The sequence below is a fragment of the Vanessa atalanta genome, chromosome 7 (genome assembly GCF_905147765.1).
Source record: "Vanessa atalanta chromosome 7, ilVanAtal1.2, whole genome shotgun sequence".
Classification (NCBI taxonomy): domain Eukaryota; kingdom Metazoa; phylum Arthropoda; class Insecta; order Lepidoptera; family Nymphalidae; genus Vanessa; species Vanessa atalanta.
The window spans coordinates 11768856-11795613 of NC_061877.1; the positions used below are offsets into that span (position 1 = coordinate 11768856).

The following is a 26758-nucleotide window of genomic DNA, read 5'->3' on the forward strand; positions in this document are numbered from 1 at the left end:
TAGGAAAATGTAATCCAAAACGATCTCCTCAATTCAAAAAAGTAGATACTAAGACATATACTACTATACTAAGGGGCTTTATAATAGTATGGAGATTTTAAGCAGGTAGTTTGGTAGTTAGAAATTACTTAGTAATTAGTCTTCCTGGTAGTTTTCATTGGTACTATAATAGGTACTAATCGTTCATTATAATAACTTTCGATTTTCTGCCAAGCATACAAAAATATGCTTTTCTAATAATTCAAGATCCAACTGCACAAAATATTTTATAGTAAATTGACACAAGAGAGGGATATCTGCAGAAACAACGGCTTTAGCTGTGGCCCAGAGGCAATACATGATGGTGATAGTTGACTCAGACCTCTCTCTTAACGCCAGGCTCAGCAGCGAGAGGTGCTGGATTAAGATAATCACTTTCTGCAAAAGTGGCATGTCGTAGAAAGAAGCCTCGGAGCAGCAGCGTGAGAAGGATAACCCCGCGGATAGGCATCACAAGAGGTATTCCGACGAGAAAAAAAAAATCGAATTCCCGATGTTTAGTTCAAGTTAATAAGGTTAATTTAAAAACTGCACAAAATCAGGACACGAGCGCTTAGTTGAAAGAAATATTTAATTACGCATAAGAAACAGTGATTTATTTAAAAATAACCAACGTACTTAAAATATGTAAAGTTAAGAATTATTAAATTTATATGCGTCAGCGACCTCCGAAATACACAAAACGACATTATTTTAATTTAAATCAATCTATAGATAGACATTCGTTGACGCAATATAAAATAACGAAATATTAATTGGCTAGTTTCTAAGGATTCGTGTATGTGTATACGGATTGTTTGTGTCCTGCTATTAACTATCGAAACGACCTTTCTTTCCGCGTCAGCTTTAAGTACAGCTGGCTATAGATTTGTTAAGTAATGTTCTAATTATATTTATTACCATACAAGCTTGAAGTGTTAATGTTCCATGGGCTTAATTATACATAAATCAAAACTACTTTTGATTATCATATTAAAGGTCATTACAAGTTTGTCACAGTAATAGTATTACGTCGATTGTTAACAAAATATTTAAAAAAACACAGTAGTTAATCTTCTAAAAAATAAGGTGGTATATTATATTAAATCTTCTTTTTCTCAGCGAATTGCACTCCACCGATGGACATGGAGCCCAAGCCACCTCATGTCCCACTGATTTCAGAAGGTCGCGAACTAGGCTTGTTTTACTGACTCCAGTCAAGGGCTAACTATAAAAACTATATGAGCTCTTCAACATACAGATCTTTTGATTCTGCAAATTTTATAATCAGTAATCTCAATCTTTTTTCTGATTTTGTCCTAAAATATATTTTAAACAATATTTTTATTTTTGTACTGTTTGTCTAAGATTGAATGTTCCAACAAAAGGTTCTACAAACTTTCTATTAGCTTAATAAAATCGTCCGCATTCTCATTTTTGTTTGAATGAAAGCCCTGATTCTTAATGAATCTTATAAGAGATTGTAATGACACTAAATTATATTTTCGTTTTTATATGGGGCAAATAATACGGTACTTTCCTACAGAACATAGTTATCATCATACCGAAGATATCAATTTTAACTAAAAATTGTGCTCATCTTATCAAGAGGGAGAGCTTTATATATCAGTATAACATTTACAGGCCGTTTTATAGTTTTACATAAAAGTCGGTTAAAATATTTTCATTTAAAATTTATCATTTATCCACAGGGTTTTGTAATAATCACATCATTTAGATATTTAGAACATTAACATATAGAACTATGAAAAAAGAAAACAAAAATAGTTTTTTTTTTTTAAAACAAAATGTAATATGGACAAAATATATGTATATAGTTTTTAACGAAACCTCACAATGTGCGTAGTAACTTTAATATATATTAAATTTTAATACCAGAATTAAGATAGAAACATACCTTTATTGCGACAAATTTATTGAAAGTAGATACATATGAATGTTATTACGTTAGCGGAAAACATACAAATCGTACGTAACAGATATTTAACAAATATTTAATTTATTTAAGATTTTTTATCAGAACGTAAACTTGATTCAGGAAACATCGAGCGGTTAACTAAAGTTGTCTCATCGCTGTTATGGAGATCATCATGTTTCTGATATTTTCAAAAAATATTGAATATCTGTGATTTATATCTTGTAGTTGCTATAGCCTGTGATTTTTAAAATTATGTTATATAAGAGCTGTGTTTTTCTTTAAAATATATAGAGTATATGTCAACAAATTTTTCTACCGTAAACAGACAAGAATTTTGGAAGTTAAACCGCATCGTTGCTCCGCTGAGGCTTGGACAAATGTTGGTAGGGATTCGTGCAAGCCCACCTGGGTAGGTACCATCACATATTCTACAGCAATACTTGTTATTCTTATGTCCTGGTTTGAAGTGTAAATGAGCCATTATAACTACAGGCTTTGTAGATATGAGGAATGATTAATATTTTTTAAAGTACGTTAAGTACTGAATATGGTCTGCGATGACCACATATCATTAGATGCCTTATTTGCTAGTCCACCTACGTTGAAAAATAACATGTATCATATCTTAACGGGGAAGATAACAAACACACAAGAATCCAAATAAGAACTAGTTCGTTTGGTTAAGATCCGCGTGTCCTATTCGCTACACCATCACGGTTATTTATAAACAAAATTATAGACGTAATCTTGTAAAAACTTGATCTTATAATTATAAAAAATTACTCATACATTTTAATTAAAATCAGTAAAATCATTTTTGTACCAAGCTATTCACATTTAATTCCTTTTAGACATTATTTAATGAATAAAAAAAAAAAACAATATCCTCTACATATCAATTTAAAAGTAATCAATAAAATATTATTCCAAATGATATTTAATTGCTTGGCAATAAAGATAATAATTTTTACAATATTACACAACATTCCGATATTTATGCAGCCCTTTCCTTTTAAAAATTATACTAATCTGTCTATTCGTCAAGTAATTATTTAGCGTCGTATACTAAAATAAACTAAAATACATCAATTTCATGTACTTATAATATCAGGAAGCCACTCTCTGGTTTTGGAAGTTATTTTGAGCGTTCAAAAGAGGAAGAGTTTTCAAAGGTATCCTCTCTCGGAATTGTGATAGAATAGAATTACCTAGTTAGTAGGACTTTGTGCAAGCTTGTCAGAGGTAAAGCAGTGAGCGTTACCTTCTATAAATTTTAATATTGCATTGATAATGATGTATTGATATTTATAAGTAGATTTTCTATATGATCTCTATAATATGGTATTAGTTTATTACATAATTCTAATATAACAAAAAAAAATGTATGGAAAGCATGTTTAAAAAAAATGTTGTTTAAAATTCTTTTAAATTTTGCAACACAACACTTTTATTTTTTCGTAATGTTTATACTAGCCTTGACAGAGTCACGAGACGCGAGGACGAGTACAAAGACAAGACGTCGAGAGCCTGCTCAAAGGCTTAAAACACACGTCTTAAGAGTGCTTGCTATAAGGCCGGCTCTCGGCCTAGGGCGTCGTTGTCATCGAGTTACAGATAAAATGTATGATATGACAGTCTTTTATAAGCCTAAGCATTTTCAGGCATTGGTAATATTATAAAGTCATTGTAATTATATAACGCCACTAATTGATTCTATCTCGAAAACAAAACTAACCTGGTAACGCTACCTTTGGGTCTAAAACAAAACTCTGACATCTGATGTCAAAAAAGCAATGACCTTGTAGACGACGCTATCAGTGAACAGATGCAAACTAATTCCTTTCAGGATGATCTCTCAAACAAGACCAATTATTCACAAGGAGTGATTAATATTCGGTACTCCGTATCCCTAAAACGTAACCGTGCTATTCACACTTAAATAACATCGTAAAATTGTTATTAATCATTAAAAAAAAAAGCAATAAAGGTAGGAAAATAACAATAAACAATATCAGTTGTGCTAAATATAAATAGAATAAAATATTACTTCCGTACACAAATGATAGTTGTATACGATATTGCTGATTCACAATGACTCGACAATTCTTAAATGTAGTTAAAGAGATGCATATCTTGACATTATCAACAGGATTTATTATTTTACGAGCTCAACAAAACTATTCGGTAAAAAATAATTTCGTGTGTCACCTCTGAAATATTGATAATCGACTGCGATGCGCAATTTTGATACTTTTTAAAACTAGAATTATATTTTTATATATTTCGCATAAGTGTTTCAAAAATTTGAAACAGGATTCATTTCATTCAATGAGATCAGTGGGACTATTCGGTGAAAAATCACATGATATATCACTTGTGAAATATTTAAAAGCGACTTATTCTGATATGTTATTTTGATGCGTGAAATGTTGCATACATCTTCCTGACATTTCACGTTCGTGTTCCCGGTCGATTCTCGTGTTTGTTATTACAGAATAACATTACTCGTACATATTCAGGCTCATGTTTAAATAATTGATTGCTTTGTGAAATTCATATTGAATTTATGAAGATTTGAAACCAATTTCCGTATTCGAATCAACAATTCGTGAATTTATTGCTATATTTATGAAACGTATTTTGTCTTGAATAATGTACAATGTATAGTGGATCATTTTGGAAGACGTACCTCGATTTAAGATGGCAATAATCATTATCTCTTCTACTAAGCAATACTTTTAATTACATTCATTGCAATCATATTATTTCATCTATATATGTTTAATTTGTCAAGTCTATTAGTTATATCTAGCTAAAGCAATCTATTTACACTTAACCCTATACCACTCTGGTCAATTTTGAGTATAGATTAAAAAAGGTTTTTTTTTTTTATTTGTATAGAATCTTTATAAACTTATTTGGCAATATTAAATGGCTTGTCAATTTTTTCTCTGTACATGATCTTAGTAATATAAAATTAGTTGGATTTGAAATCGTATATTCGGGACATTTTGTTTTCAAATGGCGCCTTCTATCTGTAGATAGTAAAACACTTGTATCACGTTTATTTACCAATGTCACTAAGGTTGGAAAAGTTTTTAAATTTATCGGTCAATGCCAAATTAACGACATAGTCTCGATTGATGCTGTTCTATAAAATTTCATAAATGGAATGTAGAAAAAATAATAATTTTAATCTCAACTTTTTTTTTAATTCAATCTTTGCCAGTTTTTTTTTTTAGTAGTCTTAAAAAAATATTTTTTAGTAACAAAACGTATAATTTAAAATCACGCTTAGGTAAAATAAGAAAAATAAAAATTATGAAGTCGTAATCAAAAACATGAACTAATTTATAAAAATAAAAAAAAGCTATACAATAGCAGTCAATAACAAATCATAAACGAAAATTTCAACAGCATTCGACATGACCTAGAAACTTATCAGTTCGTCAATGGACGGTTTCAAACATGCGAAAAAAAATAGACACTTAAATATTAAAAAAAAAGCCAGCGCGCACACTGTTAATTCACTTAGTTTATTAGTGCCGGCTATTTATACAAATACAAACAGCTCGACGCAAATACCAGCATTTTATTTCATACTCGACCAGAGACTAACGTGCGCGTGATCATTGTCAAACTCGTGTGATTACGTTTTCAAATCGCGAAACATTGTGAACATGTGTCATTGTTAACAATTATTGATAAACGGAATTTGTAAGTATTATACGATTTATTATTACTACATAAGGTCATTAATTTCATAAATATAATTTTCAATTACGTATAAAATTAAAACGATACGCGTAAAATAAAATTTAGATTTTTTTAATTGAAAATTGGATCAGATATTTTTTTAAATTAATTTAATAATATTTGTTTTTGTAATATCATCGTGTTCGATGTTATGAAATTTTAAGTCGATATTAATACAAAGTAGTAAATTACAATAATAAATTATTTATATTATAAATAAATGATAGGAATTGACAGTGATTTATAAATCGAAACATTATTAACCGTAGTAAGCGATTATGTATAAAATAATATGTTTATGAAAGAGTTTCTATTACTTTTAGACGATTTCAGTTTTTTTTTTTAAATAAACGTCAGCGTAATGAGATTAATGGCGCAGGTATTACAGTACTAGACCACTACTGACCGGAGGTGAATGACCTCTTACCATTATATGGCCTATTTTCTAGGCGAAACGGCTTCCATTGAAAAATAAAGTGGAAGAAAAATATCGATATATAAAAAAAATATTACAAAAAATTTAACGAGTACAGTGAGAGTTATATAACAAGGAACATGTTTAAATTATCTAATATTTTGATATGGTATCATATGTTTCTCTTATGTTTTATCTGTCAATGTTTTTTTTTCCTTCTTGGGTGTTCTGGAAATATATCTACATATATTTAAGAGATAAGCTCGTCTTCTTTACTTAGTAACTCATTTTTATGACTTTAATTTCGGAAACTTTTTTTTTTAGTCAATGAAAGTACTGCAAAATTTTTACGCACTAGGCTGAACTTTTCAACCATTTGTAAAATACATTCAGACGGTAATTTTCAATTGATAGTCAGTCCTGAAACCAGAGAATTATGACATTTATTAATTTAAATACGAAAATAATTTAATCAAGAGGAAAAGTAAGTTCAACATAGGATTTTTAATTAATTTACGCATCCTACAAAGCCTATTGACTAAAAGACAATGTGACATTACTTGGTGGTGGTAGAGCTTTGTGCAAGCCCGTCTTGGTATTGTAAATTTAAGAATGGTTAATATTTCTTACAAATCAAATGTCTATAGACGATAGTGACCAAGTGGTCACCATAGATTTTTAAAACAAGATATAAAAGGGCGTATAACTAAGTAAACATTACAAGTAAAATATTTTAGCATCAAAAACGTTGCACTCAAACCTTAAAATACAACCTTGAAATTTTACTCTCATAGCGACGTAAAGTGTTTCATTTCAAACATGTTTTTATTCCTTACGCACCGGTTTACAGTTAAGTATGTACGCTCAATATATTATCGTTAAGCTTTGTGTTATTAAATCATTATAACTTATTCGATAAATTATTTCATCAAAATCGATATTTCATTATGGATACATTATCTATTCTCCTCAAATCGTAAGTAACTTCTGTTGTTCAAGATGTTTTTGAGAAAAGCAGGTTTCCTCACGATGTCTTGTGCTTAAACCACTGCGCATCTCATCTCGAACTCTTCCGTACCAGTAGATAAAGGAATAACATTAAAACAGCATGTCTCGTCCATTCAATAGACGCATTAACTTGCAACGCACATCACTACTACACGTAGTATTATTGAAGTAATTCTATACCCGTTTCCTTATTATCGTTATTTATTACTTTTATGTTTGAACACGTTTACAATTTAATTCTTAGATTGTATCTGATAGTATTAAACTTCATGTTTTTAGTTACTTGTTGATTAATCATTTCTATATAGGCTTAAGTATATTTCCAACATTTACCTTCGATCTATAAATAGATTTTATATGAATAATAATGTTATCTTCATGTTCTAGATATTTAACGTAACCATTATTCGCCGTATTGTAACTTAGTAACCGTAAATGTAAGATTATTAGGTTATGGACATCAAAAAATATTTACGAAAAATAGCTACAATAAAAAGTGATCCAGCATCCTCATCACTACTACCATAAATGCTGGTTCTCTTTTAGTTTGCAGGTGATATTTCAACAAATAAATTACAAAAAAATATATTTTAAAGTCAATTAAAACCAAAAAAAAAATTTAGTCTCTGTTAATTAATATATTTTTAAAATATATCAAACAACAAAAATATTCCATCTAATAATAATACAGAAAACAAAAGCCATATCTATTTTTTTGTAAACTATTATATTCAAGTTCCACCTGACAGTTCGAGGTCATTGACGTTCCAATGTTTGTTGTGATCGCATAATAATTATTATTGGTCAGAACGTAGGATTCGTCGTATATTTACTATCAAAGGGCTGTGAATAATATAATTGTAACGATCTTTGCCTTCATTACATTCATTATTTCGAACCAAAACATAGAATGGAAACAAACAAAAGAATTTACAGTACCAACAGTGAACATTAATTTTGAAAAGAATTAATAGTACATCTATAAAAGCTATTTCTAAACACAACGTTGAATTTAAAAGTTAAGGGATTTTTTTACGAGTTAGATACGTAAGTGAGTTTTTAAATAATTATACCAGAAATAATTGTAAAATGGCCTTTTTCTAAGTAAGTATCACGCGAATGATACCTATATATAATAGTGATCAGCGGTTTTCATTTAATAAAAATAAACTTCTTATCAACTTTAAGACAATTATGAGATGTTCCCATTTTATTTATATTTTAGATTATATACATGGCATTGTTTACTACTAAAAAGTTGCATGCACAATAAGCATGCTCTATAATAATACTTTCGTACTTATTTTTGAGCATGAGCGCTTTACATTTGGTCGATTAAAGCGTGCTTTGTCAGTAGCATGCTCTTTTCGTATACAAATGCTACTTAATGATATAATCGGGTCGATCGCGGGACGTAAATAACATACTACAAACATCAATATATTAAATAACATAACAACACGTGCAAACCTATTTCCGTTAGTAATGATAAACAAAGATTTTAATAATATTAATTAAATTTAAATTAATGTTCAATATTATATGGAAAATTACATTGTAAATTTAAAATAAATTTTCCGATCTACGGGGGTCGTGAATTATTTACATATCATTGATATAATAATTAAACAAATATAAATTAATGATTAGATAATTTTAGATTTATTAAGAGCTAACTAGCTTTATGACACTCAATGTATTTACTTTGTAAATCAAGCGGCTATTAGTCTAACTGATAGTAACAAGCATGTATTTCATTTTATCATAGTTCTAGTATAGCATTAGCATTAGCAGCCCGTAAATGTCCCACTGCTGGGATAAAGGCCTCCTCTCCCTTTGAGGAGAAGGTTTGGAGCATGTAAATACATACAATACATGGCGATATCCGTGGTCGAGTAGTGTGTAAACCGGTTTTCATGGGTACACCACTCGGGGGCACTGAGTTCAATTCCCGGCCGAGTCGATGTAGAAAAAGTTAATTAGTTTTCTATGTTGTCTTGGGTCTGGGTGTTTGTGGTACCGTCGTTACTTCTGATTTGCCATAATACAAGTGCTTTAGCTACTTATATTGGGATCCGAGTAATGTATGTGATGTTGTCAAATATTTATTTATTTGCATTGGATGAACAATTTGGTTAAGTTTATTGTTATATATAAATTCTCAAAAGGATAATATCTAGAAAGGTTTTGATAAAATTGAATGAAATGAGCACTTGATAACAGAAACGTGTGCCCTCTGCTCGTGTAATGTTATGAGATTAAAGTAAAGGGCAAGTTAAAATGTTTGCTCTGCAAAAGTTTAACATCGCTGTTAATATTTATCTCCTTTTAAACTTTATTGACTATTTAATACAATAATATATCTCAGCTAATAAACATTATGTTCGTTTTATTTTTTTAATTAATCTTTTTTGTCTTTTTTTATTATATCTAAAATATTTATTCGAGCTCTACGTTTGGTGAAATTTCATCCGACACGTGCATACTTGTTTGAAATAATTAATTTCACTGATATAACATAGAGTCTGTTTAAATTTGGCTTACAAATCAATTACATATTCGATAACGGTATTTTACCATGTTCACTATTCAAATGAATACACTTATTGATCTATTAATTCGTTAAAACGAGGACCTATTCCTTAAATTTTTGGTGAATAAATAAAATAAACTTAACAAATTATTATATTATAATTTTCTTATGTCTGTACTCACACAAGATATAATGCACGCCGATAATTTTTATTAACTAATACGAGCGTAGAAGATCATTGGTAAGTTTGAATTTTTATAATAACAGTCAGCTGTTTTTTAATAAGTCTTGTCTAATTTTTAATTAATATCCGTTGAACCATCATCACAATTCGGTTTCCAGAATATTAAATTATTGAAACTTTCGATTGGTTCAGATAGCTACTGAATTCCATATGTACGAAGTAAATAGCATAAAAATAGATATGAGATAAAAATAGCTTTATATTTAATTAAAAAAAAATATTTTTCTTCCAATAAATAAGACGTTTTATTTCAATATATATTCGTATAATTATATATCCGAATTAAAATAAATAAAACTAAATGTACATAATAAATGTATTTAATACAAATATATTATTATTATTAGTAAATAAACCTTATTACTATTATTCAATATGAGATTACGCACTAAAGTATTTATTTTATTATTAAACGAATATTTTCGAAGATATTACAGATTTAAAATGCAGGGACATAGCGGTTTGTATTGTAAAATGACAAAAAGCTGTGTGTGTGTAAGACATTCTGTAGTATATTTAGTATCAGCATTGCTCCCATGCGAAGCCGGGGCGGGTCGCTAGTTAGATTATAAATAAAAATTAAGTACATTATTCCTGATCGCATTAGAACACTCGCCATGACTGTGTTACACCAATTGAATTTCGTATACTTTAATTTTCTAAATGTGGAATTCGTTCTCAGTTTTTTTCCGTAATGATTTGTAATTCCCTTCGATTTCGTTAATCTTATAAAGCGATTAATTTCTTTTTATGTAGGAGAAGTTGAAAAATTCTAAAGATTTTCCTTTTGATGTTTGATGAAATTGAAAACGATGTCGTACCGATTGCATATTACGCGTAGGTATTTCTTATATATTTTGTTAGGAAATTTAATAAAAAATACATTTTCCAAGAAGTAAGAAGAAGATAATTAATTAAAAAATATAAATAATTACGTAATATATATTCTAAGTCAGTAAGAAAATATATTTTCTGTTAAGTCGGTAAAGATCGTGCCTCAGATATTTCACAGTTATTATGGGAATATAAATTATGTTGTAATTGACCTTCAGACCGTTCTTAAGAAAAGTAAATGACACATTTACACATTATACAAACGAGTATTATTATAGATATTCCGAAAAAGTTTCAGAAAAATTTAAAAATCAATATTATAACATGCCTTTATAAATAAAAAATATTGCCCAATACAAACAGATGTTTTAAGACTAAGACAAAATGGATTCCTTATTAAAATCGTAAGTAATGTATAATATTAATTCGGATACTTCGCTAACAAATTTTATACGTTACCAACTCCATTGATTCAATTAAAATAGTAGAGTACTCACTGACGCAAACGAATTGTTTATCTAACCAAGTTATTTCAGATATTCCTGGAAATACTTTTATATCTGTTTATATTCAATTTATCGAATCGATTTTTTTAGAAAAACTAGCAGCTTAGTCAGCTCACCAGTCGAATATAAACCAACTAGGAACTCTCAAATAAACACAAAACATTTTATCGAAATCCATCCGACCGGTTAAGTGGAGTTCACCATATTTTTAAACATAACTAGCTGCAACAGACGTGACGTCATTATTCAAAAAGGGAAATGAAAAGTCTTGTGGTTAAATAAAGGGAAAACTGATATTAATACATTGGTGTATGTAATCACGTTCATTTTAAATATAACTATTTTTTTATGTACATAAACGTCATTAAAGTTCAAATTTAGATAATAGATTTCTGAGACATCTCACTTTTCTCGCAGCACAGTGAAATCAGATTAAGCCGACCACAGGCATCGAACCCTAAATAAGATTCGCCGAACGAAGATTGAAGATCGAGAAAGATATCGATCTTTAATTATATAATGTCTTGCTCTTTAAATAGCTTCTAAATCAGCTATGATAAATATATATTTTTTAAATATATTTTTATTTATAATAGTTAGAGTTAGGCATATTGGGAAATGGGCCACCAGTAGGCAACTCGTTACTAATATAACTTTGGGAACTAAGACATTACGTCTCTTGTGTCTACCCTTATCTTTCAAATTGCAATACAGCGATACTAAGTATTGTGTGGCGGTAGAATATATGAACAATACATACCCCATCTGGGGCTTGAACAATGCGCTCGTAAACAATCTCGAAACATCATTTATTTGTGAATGAATATATCTAACGAATATAACAAGCGAGTACGACTTGTCAAAGTGTTCTTTGTATAATTATTTGTAAATAAGAATAGTATTAGCAGACAACTAATGAAACTTTGGCTCTTTGCCTCCATTTTGATCTCCAATTGTAGCAATGACGAATGATAATTCGTAGGGGGATTCATAAAATATACATCGAATTATAATAATTGGGTTTTTCACAGTTTTATCTCGTTTTTTTGTAAAATATTTACATTACTGTTAAGTCTATGTTGACGAAAAATAGCAAAGAAAATATTTTAAGCAGAGCAATATGTACAATGTACTCGTACAATGTTTGTAGATATAAAATAGTTTTGGGGCAAATTTGCTTTGATATTTTTGATACAAAGAAAAGCATTTTAAAATAATTTGCGTTTAAGTATAATATCAAAATCAAAATAATTATGTACTTTATTCAAGCAGAATATTAATCATTGAAAATATAAACAAATTCTAAACGAATATTAAGTTAAATACTAACGAAGCCGCAAGCAAAACTTGTAATAAACTATCCAATTTAAGTATTTTTTTTTTTTTTTTTTTTTTTTTTTTTTTTTTTTTTTTTTTTTTTTTTTTTTTTTTTTTTTTTTTTTTTTTTTTTTTTTTTTTTTTATTTAAGTTTACAAAACTGACTTACAACTAGTGCATACAAAGTAATATCTAAGCTAAACAGAGTGTAATGAAGTTGCAGTCTTCTGGATGTAAACCTAGCATGCTTTAAAAAATATGTAGCTTAGTTAACAAGAACAGTACTTGTGTAATTACTGACTAGTTAATTTTTTAATTATTACATAAAATAATGTGATTTTGTTTTAAGTTTATTTTTAAGAGAACCAACAGATTCACTGAAGACATCTAAGTGTTGACGACTACAATTCGCAAGCGAGCAAATACGGTAAATTGGCGAATGTTGGCCAAGATTTGATTTGACATCAGGCAGGCTAAATATTTTACGATTTTGTAAACGGCTACCTTGACGCGGAATGTAGAAACTAATCTTAGCAAGTAGATCAGGTGCATCAATATCTCCATGCAATAATTTGTATAAAAAAAGAAAGTCGGCAGCTTCTCTTCTATATTTAAGAGTTTGCAGTTTATAATTAATTAGGCGTGCGTCGTAAGAATTAAAATTTTTAGCATTTAGATCTGTGTACGCTAAGTAATATAGAAAACGTTTTTGTACACGTTCTATTCTATCTGAGTGCACCTCATATCCAGGATTCCAAACAACTGAACAATATTCTAGGATACTCCTTATTATACTATTGTATACTAATATTGTCAAGCTTGGATCCTTAAAGATTTTCATTAATCTTAACACCAGACCAGATACTTGCGAGGCTTTTGATATGATGGAATCAATGTGACCTCTAAAGCTTAAGGTGTTTTCTATTATCACCCCAAGATCCCTAACATTCGTTGATTCCGTAAGAGGCGTACCGTCGATGTAGTAAGTGTGTTTTAGTGGCTTTCGTTTTCTACTAAATTTAATATGAACACATTTATCCTTATTTAGAGTCACACGATTTGCAAGACACCAACAAACAAGGTTGTCGATGTCACTTTGTAGGATTTCGATATCCTCTAGTGATTTAATTTCCCTGTATATTTTTAAATCATCTGCGAATATTTGATATTTAGATTTAATTACTTTTCCAACATCATTAATGAAAACAAGAAAAAACAAAGGTCCTAAGTGTGACCCTTGCGGTACACCAGAGGGTATTTTACATTCAAAAGATTTAAAACCTTTAATGGCAACTAATTGGGATCGATTCTTTAAGTATGACTCACACCAACGCAACAAGGAACCATGAATACCCATACATTCCAATTTGGTTAAAAGAATGTCGTGGTGGACTAAGTCGAACGCTTTTTTAAAATCCAGATATATAGCATGTACCTCATTATTCTTATCTACAGCTTCAGAAATATCAGATATGTAACTAACTAGATTAGATGTTGTGGATTTATGTGGACAAAAGCCATGCTGGTATGAATCAAAGTAAGGTTTTAAATGAGAATACATCTTTTTTTGAATTAGTGACTCAAAAACTTTCCCAAAAGTAGATAGTATGGATATTGGTCTGTAATTAGAAATATTATTAATGTCTCCAGATTTATGAATTGGCGTTATATAAGCAACTTTCCATTTAGCTGGGAATATTCCCGATTGGAGTGATTTATTATATATTTTTGTAAGGGGGTTAACTAAAACTTTAGCACAATTTTTAATAAATGTAGGTGATATTAGATCGGGTCCCGCCCCTTTATTGCAATTTAAGGATAGAAGTTGTGTTTTAACCTCATGATCTGTTACAGAACATTTGGCGTATGTGTTATTTGTACATTCAATACCAGTTAAATATTTTGGGTTGAAAGGTGGAAACTTATGTGTGGTATCATAGATCGACTGAAAATTATAAGAAAAAAGATTACATATTTCCTGTCCTCCTGTAGCTTTTCTATCATTTAATATCATTTGATTGGGAATCGACTTAGAATTGCATTTTCTGTCTTTAAAATATTTCCAAAAATATTTAGGATTGTTGCGAATATGGTCTGATATATTTGTTTTGAAGAAATCATAGCATTCAAATATCATTTCGCTTGAGCGATCTCTTAAGAGGTCGTAAGTGTATTTATCCATAGGATTTTTATACTTCTTGAATACTTTATGATATTTTGATTTTTCCTTAAGAGTACGTATAAGAGAACGTGAATACCATATGGGATGCTTGCCATCACGTGGTTTGGATTTTGGGGTATTTTTGTAAATAACATTTAGTAAAGTCTCATAAAAAACTTCTATCATTTCATCTACAGAGCTACAATTTTTCCATAAATGTGCCCAATCAATGTTTGAAAGTTCCTCAATAACAGTATTATAGTCACAAAACGCAAAATTATATTCAGGTTCAGTATTTCTTTTAAGATGGTTTTTTTTAGTAGAATACTGTAGGTCTATTAATAAGGCTGGGTGATGACAATCAAGCGGGACTAAGGGTTTTTCTTCAGATACTGTAAGAAAAGATGGATGTGAGCTAAGAACTAGGTCGAGAATTCTTTCGTTATAATTAGAAATTGAGTTGCATTGATGTAGGTTGCAAAATAACATTGTGTCAATAAATAAAGAATCCACGTTATTGTTTGTACGAACAGGTATTAGACTACGACTGTAAGTGCTATATTCCCAGACAATATTGCTCAAATTGAAATCCCCAATCACCACGTTTATTGTGCCGTCATCGGTGTTAGAGTTAATAACTTGTGCAGTATTTTTAAGAAAGTAATTAAGTTCCAACTCCTTTACTGGAGGTGGAATATAGACACCACAAATATTAATTTGCGCCCTTTGACCTATTTTAAATGAAACCCAAAGATCTTCACATATAGATTCCCAAGTGTTTTTTCTCAGACTCTCAAACTTTTTGTGTATGGCAATTACAACACCACCACCATCTTTCAAATAAGATGAAGTTGTACTGCGATCGCGCCTAAATACTGAATACCGAGTGTCAAATAATTCATGATCAAATATTGTATCATTCAGCCAAGTTTCCGTAAGAATTATGACATCATAATCACAACAGAGAACAGATAAATAGAGGTCTTCAGTCTTGGTCCGCAGGCCCCTCACATTTTGATAAAAAATTTTAATATTGAATTTTAAAACTAAAAAAGCACAATAAATACTAATTCAGGTATAAAAAAAAAAAGTAGAATAATATAACTATAAAATTACTTAAGACTATTTAAAAATTTGGTATTTCTTATTAAAATTGCAGGTGAATGCTTATTTTTACGAATATAAATGCGGCTATTTCGGATCCAGACAAACTCGTATTTCTTCTCTTTTGCGATTAGTCTCGTAGCTGCATGAAGTTTTTTGTTCGTTGGGGATAGGTGTTCACTGACGTATATTGATTGCTTATCACCTGCGATGCCTAAGTGAGTCGAATTGAGTTTGTCGTTTTCATTCTTTTTGTTGAAATTTTTTACCGCTGCAAGTATAGTATCACGGATGCGCGGGCTGGTTAGTTTGACTATGATATTGCGAGAGCGCTTAGAGTCAGAATTAACCTTAGCAACGCGATGGAATTCTTTAATATCACTATCAGCTATGTCACACGAAACGACTTTAGTGAGTTGTTTCACAATAGTAAACAGGTTTTCAGACTTATGCTCCGGAACACACTGTATTTCAATATTACAGTCTCGAGCACGCTGCTCAAGCTGTTCCATAAGGCTGGTGACTTCGTTAAGTTGTGCACGTAGAGATGTGCTTTCTGTTTTTAATTGAGAGATATCCGTTTTGTAACGATCGTTAATGAGTTGTTGTTCGTCAAAATTATCAGATAAAAATTGCACTGTATTAGTTACTTGATCTAACTCCTGTCGCATTATAGAAAATTTGGAGTTTAAATCTCGCACTTCACCGCGAATTTCACTTAATTTCGTATTGAAATCGTTTAGGCTTAATTGTTGGTATTCAAATTTTTCATTCATTTCTCTACGAAGATTTCGAATTTCTTGAAGAATAGCATCTTGGGTGTCTATGTTACTTACTAGGGAAGCTGGTGAATCTTTTTCAGATTCTTTAAAAATCTTGCCTTGATCGGAAGGAGAATTTTTATTCCCTGATTTTGATTTCGGCCCTTGACAGATTGGGCAAACCCATTTAGCTCGGCTCGATTGTGCCTCATTGAATTTAATACAGTCTACATGAAATTGACGGTTACATGATGTATTTGTACATTTAACTCTCTTCTGAGTTACAAGTAAACTATTGTTACATGAGTAGCACACAACCATACTTATAAAAAAAAAAAAAAAATTTGGTCAGTGTATTCAGGATTTGATCTTCGTACCCCTTGATGTCTTTGAATTTAAGTCACTCTTACTTGCGCGCTGCCATTTATGCAGATGGTATAGGATTCGAAAATGTTGTTCAGTAGAGTACTTAAGCTTTGCGGCAAATAATAATCAGTGCCAAGTGGGTGGAGTAAAATAACTTTGTTCCACTAACACTTAATAACAGCAACTTTGGAAGATAGTTTTAGGTACAAAAACTGCACTTTTTGGACACGATTGACATGAATTATAGTTAAACTAATTATAGGCACTATAGTCAATTGCAGACTTTACACTAAAAGCTATTAGAACTATTTTATTTTATTTTTTCAATCGGCACAGGTACAAACTGATGTTTACACAAGTACTACCAAACGATGAATGAAAATATAAGGAAAGGTTATTTATTAATTAAATCTTTTATTGGTTATAAAATTTTATTCTTTGTTACAATTCTCCAATGAAAACACCATGTTGTGGTAAGTAATATAATAAAATATTACATTACGAAACGATTCGCCGAGGCCGCTTGGTCGTTGACCAACTGACGAGTTCAACTTGCAAGGCTGTCGTTATGATATTCACAATTTATAATGACTGAATGATCGAGTGACAATAATAGCAGCAGGTTTACATTAAATCGGACCGACATTCATCTCGCTGACCCGCTGTCATCCCTATTCAAACTGTTTTAAATATTTATTTATTTATTTGCTATATATCGTACGTCTATCGGTGCCACGAAGGCAATTAGCGATTTTTTTAAAAAAAGACTACTAGCAATACCCTAAATTAATTAAGAAATTACTAATATTCCTATTTGCCCCACCAATATCCCGAGGGGTCAGGATCGATCCTGTGACTTTTTACATCGCTAGGCGGCCCGTAAACCATTGAGCTGTTGACGCTTATGTACTACGTGTAAGTACAGGTTGGCATTACGTCAGAGCGATTTTATCACTTGATAGTTTTCGACTTTTGCTGTTATCGATACCAACCTCGTCAAATATACAAAGATCATGTTTACATTACGTCAGGTTGACATTTTTATCGCAGATTTTTACTAGCTCTCGGCTATTTCTATTCACAATATATATTATAAATATACTTTTATATATGCGAGATCCCCAATTGTTGACGAGTGCGTTAAAACGAAGTACATTCCGCCGGAACGATATTTTTAACACTTTTTTGTTGCCTATAGTTTTATTGGATACGACTTTTGTAAAAAACTAACCAATATTTATATCAATATGTGTACATCGTTTGACGTGATGTGAACCAGCCCTAATGTTCAATTTATCATTCGCAATTGTAAATTTATACTCAGTATAGCGTTTATTCGATTATTTAAATAGCGTGTTTGAGTTGATTTTTTTTTTATTTAAGATAAGATAATTAATAGTTTATTAATATATTTATGTTATTATTTCAAAAATATCATTAATATTTTTTAGAATAAATTTCGACATAGTTATTAACTGGGATACTTATTGAGCTTACGAATAGGTAACTGTTTTCAACTCGTGGATTTCAGTTTGTGACGAAAATGCTTCAAGAACTTGTATACAATCTCTTACTGAATCTCACCAAAGGATGAAAAATGTAATCCTTGGAATTCCAGTTCGTAACAAATTACATCAAACCGATTAAATGGTTTAACTTTGACAGCGTAACAGACGTACAAAGTTACTGTCGCATTAAAAATATTAGTACAGCTAAAGTAACGACTGTATCTCATTTGCTGAAGAAAGTTACCAAAATAATCAGTAGAGACAATTAAAATGTAACATATATTATTACAATCAGTCTAAATCATAATTAAAATAATGTGTTTTGTTATTAAATAAAATCAGTAATTCCTTATATCAAAATTAATTTAATATCGTGTCAATTAATAATTACAACAATTCAATAATTTAATTTCCATTGTCATTCTAACATAAATTAATTAACTGAATGTATAATTCTGTAAATCGCACGGTAGAAATATTATAAGCCTTGGCGTTGAATATAACGTCAACGGCCTTTGTATCGTGTGTACCTTCATTATAATTATTCTATAAATAAAAATAAAAAATATTATTAATAATTATAGTCAACTAGACATTCCTTTCTGATAAGCCTAATTTGTCAGTAAATACTCCAAGCCCCAAATCACAATGGTATACTGACAGTTCAACTTGCACTTACAGTAAATGCCCTTAGGATTTCAAGAGACTGGCCCAAATCTTGTGCTTGAAAATCTCTTTTACGTTTACGAATATTTGTTGCACTACACATATATGTACATAAGTAGGCGTATTGGCAAGTGGTGGTAAGGTATATGATTGGGAACTAAGATGGTACGTGGCCTGTAGTTACACTTACTCATCTTTCAAACTGGAACACTACTACTAAATCTTGCCGGTACTGAGTATTGCTGTTTGGCAGTAGAATGTATCATGAGTGTATCATAGAAGAGCTTACACACAGCCCTACAACCACAAGTATTATGCTTCTGAAACAACTAGTGCATACATTTTAGTTAGTTTGTAGTATTTTTTTCGTGATGCAAAGATCGAACAAACACAGCCCACAGTTAAACAAGACTGACTATTAATACATTTGACAGTTATGTAATAACTTCATTAATTCAAAAATTTGAATAATGTTCTTAAAATTAAAAAAATAATAATTAAAAAGCATTTTTCGGTATTTAATATTGCTTACTTAGTTTACTTTCAATATTTATTTAAATATCATGTCTTTTTTACTCTTTTTAAAGTTAATTTTAATATATACGTATATAATTCCGTTATTTTATCGTAATATAGCCTTAATTCTTTTATATTTTCACTATACAAAGTTACTGTGACCGGTATGCTAACCTTTTATTTCTCGTTCTGCTTAAATCTTTTTAATGACTATATTCATTTAGGTATAAATTTAAGTGGTGATAAAACTAGTGGTTCTTAATCCAAGGTCGTAGATTCAAATCCGGGTAAGAACTTCTAGAGATAAAACTGTTTTCATACATTTCGTAAAAAATAATTATAATAGTCTAAGTAACAACGGCCGATTCAATTGAACTTACGGATTTCCTTCACTAGCACATCTAGAATCGAATCAAACTCCTTTATTCGATATGAAAGTATTACACTTACATATTGATTGTCAAATTAAACAACTGAAAAGAACCGACGAAAGAAAATCAGTGTTTTTTTGTTTTTTTTTGTTAAAATAGCAGACTAACAGAATTAATTGGTGGTAGGGCTATGTGCAAACTCGTATGGGTAGGTTGGTACCTATCTTGGTACCAATTAACAGTACTCTGTATTATTGTGTTCCGGTTAGAAGGGTGAGTGAGCCAGTGTAATCACAGGCACAATTGACATAACATCTTAGTTCCCAAGGTTGGTGGCGCATAGTTGATGTAAGGAATGGTTAATATTTCTTACAGCGCCTTTGTCTATGGGCGGTGGTGACCACTTGTCATCAGGTGGCCCATATGCTCGTCCGCCAAACAATGCCATAAAAAAATAGTTTCATTCTCAATCTACCGATCAGCTGTTACAGTGATAATTCAATAACATAGACATTATATCGAAAATTTTAAAATAATCATTTAATCAACTACACCAGTCTTACTACAATAATACGATAAGGATCTCTGTTGACGAATACTTATAGACTTTTCCTCCTTATAAAGATCAATCATCATAAAAAAAGATATATTGATTGAAGCGTGAGGCGTTTTTGTCAATCGCTTTGTTAGATTATTCATTAACGAACGGACTTTGTATTACGATTTCGATTCGCAAACCTTGAACTGAATAATATATTAAGCGATAAATTGAACTTTTCGATTTACGATTCAGTCGGAAAATAAATTTCGAAATGTAGACAAGCGTCTATATACTGTGTCTATTAAAAAATTCGCATTCTAAATTTGAATATGTAAATTGTCATTCTATTTTTGTCTTTGTAGTCTAAAATACATGTTCGATTTTTAACTGACCTCGTAAAAGGAGGAGGTTCTCAATTTTTGGTTACAACATTTTTTTTTAATGAACTGGTTGTAACTTTTTTTGCATTTACTATTACTACAATGATTCAAACTACTTTCGAAGATCTCTTTAATTTCAAAAATATTTTAAAACAATAAAGAAACAAATCCAAAGAGTCCATTTGAGTAGGTACCACCAACTCATCAGATATTCATCTCAAGGTTCTTAATATCTTAGACATTATCTATGGGCACTTATTATGAGGTGACCAGGAATACTATACTAGAAAAAAATTTTTATGTTACAATTTTTACAGAAAAAAGATTACTTAAATAATAATAATACTTTTAGAATAAAAAAAAGTTAATTAAAATAAAACGAGAATAATAAGATTACAATGAAATAATTGTACTTAAAATAAATGAAATGTTTCCCAGAGGGAGAAACGACATTCAATCTCGGAAAAAGTGAAATTGGAAAAGTTTTAAAACATCGAGTTCGGAAAAACTTGTACCTTATATAAACAATTTAAAAATCGTACTTACTTTTCTCAATATTAATTATGATAACAAAATAGAAAAGTAATTTTACGTGAGGTAGCGTGTCAATCAAATTACTTAATAATTAAAGTGACAGCACTTTGTATTCGCTTTTGTTGCTTCTTTATAATGTTCCGCTCTAACTGCATTTTATTTTATAAACACTAGTGAACATCAATGACTAGTTTTTCATGACCAGGAATGTTTTATTTCAAACGTAAACATCTAACAATACTTGACATCATCTTCTTGACTTCATAAATTACTATTACCAAAATTTTATATATCACAATCTTCCTATTAAATGTTCTGTGCGTGTGTATGTCACTGAACTCCTCTTAAATGGTTCCAACAATTTTGATGACATTTTTGTATATAGTTAATGTGTCCCTAAATAGTTGAGTTTGGACCCAGTCCAAAAAGTAAGTAAAATTCGTATTTTATGCCGACGAAGTCGGGCCGAGCAGCTAGTTATTTGATATTTCATTTAAAAAATAGTAAGTGTTTATCTTGTATTACACTATTTGCCTAGTCATTAGCAAATAAGGCATGTTAAAGAATATTATATTTATCCCACAATAATAAATATTTTAATATTATAAATGCAAAAGTACAGTCTGCCTGTCTATTACACTCATGGCTAAGCCACTGAATCTTATCTGCTTAAATTTGGTACAAAACAAGATTTAACCCCAAGGACAGACATCGGTCTGGTGATGTTTGGATAAACAAGTTCTTGAAGTATTTTCGTCATGAACTAAATTCGAAATGAGCAAAGCAGTTAGTTATTAATAATAAAAACATCAAGGTTTACTATATTAAGTACATAGTTCCAATAATAAGAAAAAGTAACTACTGAATTTTTTGTCTCTTGATAGAATTTACATTCAAAGGCGGTTTTTTAATTATATCTAAGTTAGAGTAAAATAAGTAGGTAATAGTGTGAAAATAAGCATTAGTTTTGTCTTCTAAATGCTATTATTATAATACTAGCCTGCTTATAATAAAATAATATTCTAGGACAGATTGCCACTATAACAGTTAGTTTGTTCAAAAATATTCCATTAGTAACAATTTAACCCAAAACCTATTCGCACTAATCACGAGGCCAAAGATCCTATTTGTTTACATTAGCAAAACAAATTTTATAAACTTTGACCCTTAAAACATCAGAAAGATAAGGTTGAAATTGTTTATTGATGCCTCACACAAATTCTAATAATATTTTTTTTATTTATTTTAAGGTAATAAGAAAATGGCGTCCGAAATGACGTTCGCTAATGCGTCCACGGACAGTGGACTGTCGGAAATGGTAACGAACCACTTGAAAGGCGTTGGAAGAATGTTCTACTTACACTCGCCAAAGGAACAATTATATCAGAAACCAGAAGATGTACCGAATTTTTTTAGACAGGTAAGTCATTTCCACTTGTCTTTCAAATCCTGTTTTTGTAAATAAGAAAGGTTTGTTTTAGTTAGGAGTGAAGTATCACCATGATCCTATTTATTGGTCTCTAGCGACTGGCCCCGGCTTCGCACGGTTGTAATTTATTAATAAACAATGTGATATGAAATAAATATATTATTTATACTCTATAGCTCAGAAAGTTCTTGGTGGTAGGGCTTTGTGCAAGCCCGTCTAGGTAGGTACCACCCACTCATCAGATATTCTACCGTCAAACAGCAGTACTTCGCTTATTCGTGTGTCGAGGTATCTTAATAAATAATCCTTGGTTATACCTCTGCTACCGCGGAATACTGTTCACGTGTCATTACGACGAACGAGTCGTTAGAGAGACAGATGCGGCGGATGTCTTTGCTCGCAGAGCGATCAAGCGCACCGGATGAGAACCCGTTCGAGGAGTCCATTTAGCAATCATTTTATTACTAATGGGAACGAATAATTAGTGATCCCATCCCTTGCAATATAAGCAAGCCGACTGGTTTTATTCCAGTAAAATAACCGGTTATCGATGTACAGAGGCATATTGAATAACATGTAAGCTAATGAAAAAGTTCCTCTTCAATATTCTCAATTAAATTGACGTTATTCATAAATAAATCACTATTTATATTTTTATTGAGAGTTGAAGTATCATCACGTAATGTCTTAAGTCTTTGTAAGTGTTGAAAATTAAGCCACTTGCATTATATTAAAATGAGTACCACAGTTTTTATTTTAGTTGGAGTTTGATAAAACATTGCGGATTGGTGATTGAAAATTTGATAATAGATGCTCCCAAGCAGGAACTACCACTAACAATACTTTTAACAAAACCAGTTATAAAAAAAAAAAAACTGCGTTATATTAGACGAAATTCTTTATATAAACACGAAATATCATTTTCTAACGTTATTTTATAATAGAATACGAAACAAACTCATAAAATACCTTTACAAAGACACGTGTCTAACATCAAGGATATAATTTTGTAACGCTTAGAAGAAATAATTTAATCAAAATTCAATTTTAACGTCTCCACGAAGAAAATAGACTCGCGCTCTATACATCTGATGAGATTATTAACCTTTTTACTCTGTCATGAGCGAGCTAAAGTACGATATCCATTAAATCGTAACGTTATTTGTCAGACGATTCCGTACAATCATATAACTAAGTACAGTTATAATAGTATTTGCTTTAAGATTAACTTGTATTATTGTTGTTAACTTGTATTATCATTGGCTCACATTGTCGATGTGCATTGCCGTCTTTACCATAGAAAACATGGTACACGTGCCCAGGACCCCCTGAGAGGGCCCAGATGAACCAACAACTTCTTTCACACGTTTGTTCTCACGTTGACTGCTATATATATTTTTGAAAGTGATATATTTGTAAGAAATAACTAACATATTTATCAAAAAAGGCTATAAAATAGCCATAAGATTGTACAACCAATCAGATTCCTACGAATATACGAAAATTACCGCACCGTTTATTTGAAGGTATACATAAGGACTTGCCATAAGCAAATTATTTGTACATAGTAGTAAATTCATGGTGCCCAAGGGCCCCAGCATAGCTTGAGATGACTCTGTCAATGTGCTACTGACGCTGGGAACTAAGATGTTATACCTTATATGACTGTTGTGTACACTGGCTCACTCATTTGTTACTAATCCATACAAAATAAAAAAGGACCGTGATATATGACAAATACAACAGTGAACTTATATGGCTATTATTTTTTTAATGTGAAAAATCTTTTATCGCCTTTGGGTGTGAGCGGCTCGGACGTCGTGACCACAAACGGCATGATATATATGCGTATGCGTGCCTTTATACTTAAGAATAATATATACTTCGTAAAGGAAACTCATAGGCTATGTTTATTAATTTTATTCGATATTTATTAATTGGTTTTCTTTATTCTCCTTTGAAGTCGGTTAATAAGTGAATCTTAATGGTCAACAGGCATAAAGATCCGAGCGCACATCGACGTCTAGCGAGACTTTATTATTAATTCATTTTCATAAAATTAACAAATAAATCAATTAATTATGTAACATGCTACGATAAATTATTTACGTATTTACGAGAGCATAGTTATATAAGTATATATAAAGTTATTTCATATAAGTTAGATGTTATAAGTAAAACATGATTGTACGGCTACAGATAATGAGGTCTCGGGTGGGTAACCCAAGTCGGGTTTATAGAATTTTCGCTTTCCCGTCGATAAAATCTCAGAAGGACGTTCAGTAGGTAGTTGGAATTTCAAACGTTCCTTGAAAAGCATGTATAGTACGTGGATTCCGGGCCCGATTTCTCACCGGTTGGGTCAGATTGCAATTCTATCGTACTATGAGCGGGAATATAAATTGCAACCGTATTAACGCCAATGGTCCATAGTCCGCTATTCTCCGTCAAGAATGTCACCGAAGTCGAAGAATATAAAAATAATACATACAACTTAAAGTATTAATTTGACATAAGCGAAATAATCTGAGCCCTCTCGGCTCAAATAACATACAAAATTAAAAAGAAAAAGCAAATATCCCACTGCTGGGAAAGAACCTCTCCCTGTTGAGTTTGATTAAGGTACGAAGCTTCTTGCACTACTGTGCGGATTGCCCGATAGTTGACACACATGTGAATTTCATCCGACACAAGCCAATCATACTAACTTATAACGGTTACGATACGCTCTCGATTTTAATTCGAACCAAATTCGACCAAATCGCAACTAAATCGTTGATTTAATACAATATGAAAATTTTTGAACGGTAACGTGACATAACGATTACGTTTTGATTCGATTGCAATAAAATAATAATTCGCTATCAAAATTGTCCCGAGTGTCCCCACACATGGATGTATCCATGTGTGGGGACACTCGGGAAATAAGTAATAAGTTAGTAATAATAAATAATAAATAAGTCCAAGAAATATCAATGGTATTTTCGCAAGTTTGAACACGCAGCCTTTAAAAAGAATTCGCGTTTTCTAGCTAATGTGCCATCTCAGTTTCATTATTACATTTTACATAAATTAACAGCCTGTAAATTTCCCACTGCTGGGCTAAGGCTGCCTGCCTTTGAGGAGAAGGTTTGGAGCATATTCCACCACGCCGCTCCAATGCGAGTTGGTGGATACAGATGTGGCAGACAGACATGCAAGATTCCTCACGTTTTCCTTCACAGCCGAACACGAGATGAATTATAAACACAAACTAAGCACATGAAAATTCAGTGGTGCTTGCCTGGGCTTAAACCCGTAATCATCGGTTAAGATGCACGCGTTCTAACCACTGGGCCATCTCGGCTCAATTTCAGTATATCATTAGCATATTTATTTAAATACTTTTAAATAGCTATATATGTTTGAAAATTGCGTTCAACGGTCCTCTATTAAAAAGTCATTACTCGCTGTACAAAAGTGTGCCAAGCGTTAATATGAACAACAAATTCGAGATTAACAAAAAACAAATCAAATTGAATATAAAAAAACACATAAATTAATACTAGTTTTGTAATTATTTCGCATTACAAAACATTTTTTATAAACGAATTATCGTTACGACGCAAGATTGTATTAATTTAATCTGGACAAGTTGAACCGCAAGGTCATAATCATATTGTAACCAGAATCGCTGGAACTTTCTAAAAATATAAAATTTAAAGAATTTTAAAGGAATTATATCGTAAGCTAGCTGCTCTGCGCGGTTTGTCGCGTCAGTCGATCCTCAGAATAATTCCACTAAAAAAATTGTCACTGTATTTTGGTTCAGTCAAAGTTGGATCGGCAACGTATCTAAATTAATAGTATTC

General features: G+C 30.9%; 1 protein-coding gene across 1 annotated transcript in view; it reads left to right on the forward strand.

Moving 5' to 3' along the window:
- The first annotated feature begins 5522 nt into the window (after positions 1-5522).
- Positions 5523-26758, forward strand: part of LOC125065356 (alkylglycerol monooxygenase-like) — a 43140-nt gene continuing 21904 nt past the window's right edge. The window contains exons 1-2 of the mRNA XM_047672917.1: positions 5523-5674; positions 22729-22898. Of these exons, the coding sequence (XP_047528873.1) occupies positions 22740-22898 (159 nt within the window). The 5' untranslated portion in view covers positions 5523-5674; positions 22729-22739. The remainder of the gene's footprint in view (positions 5675-22728; positions 22899-26758) is intronic.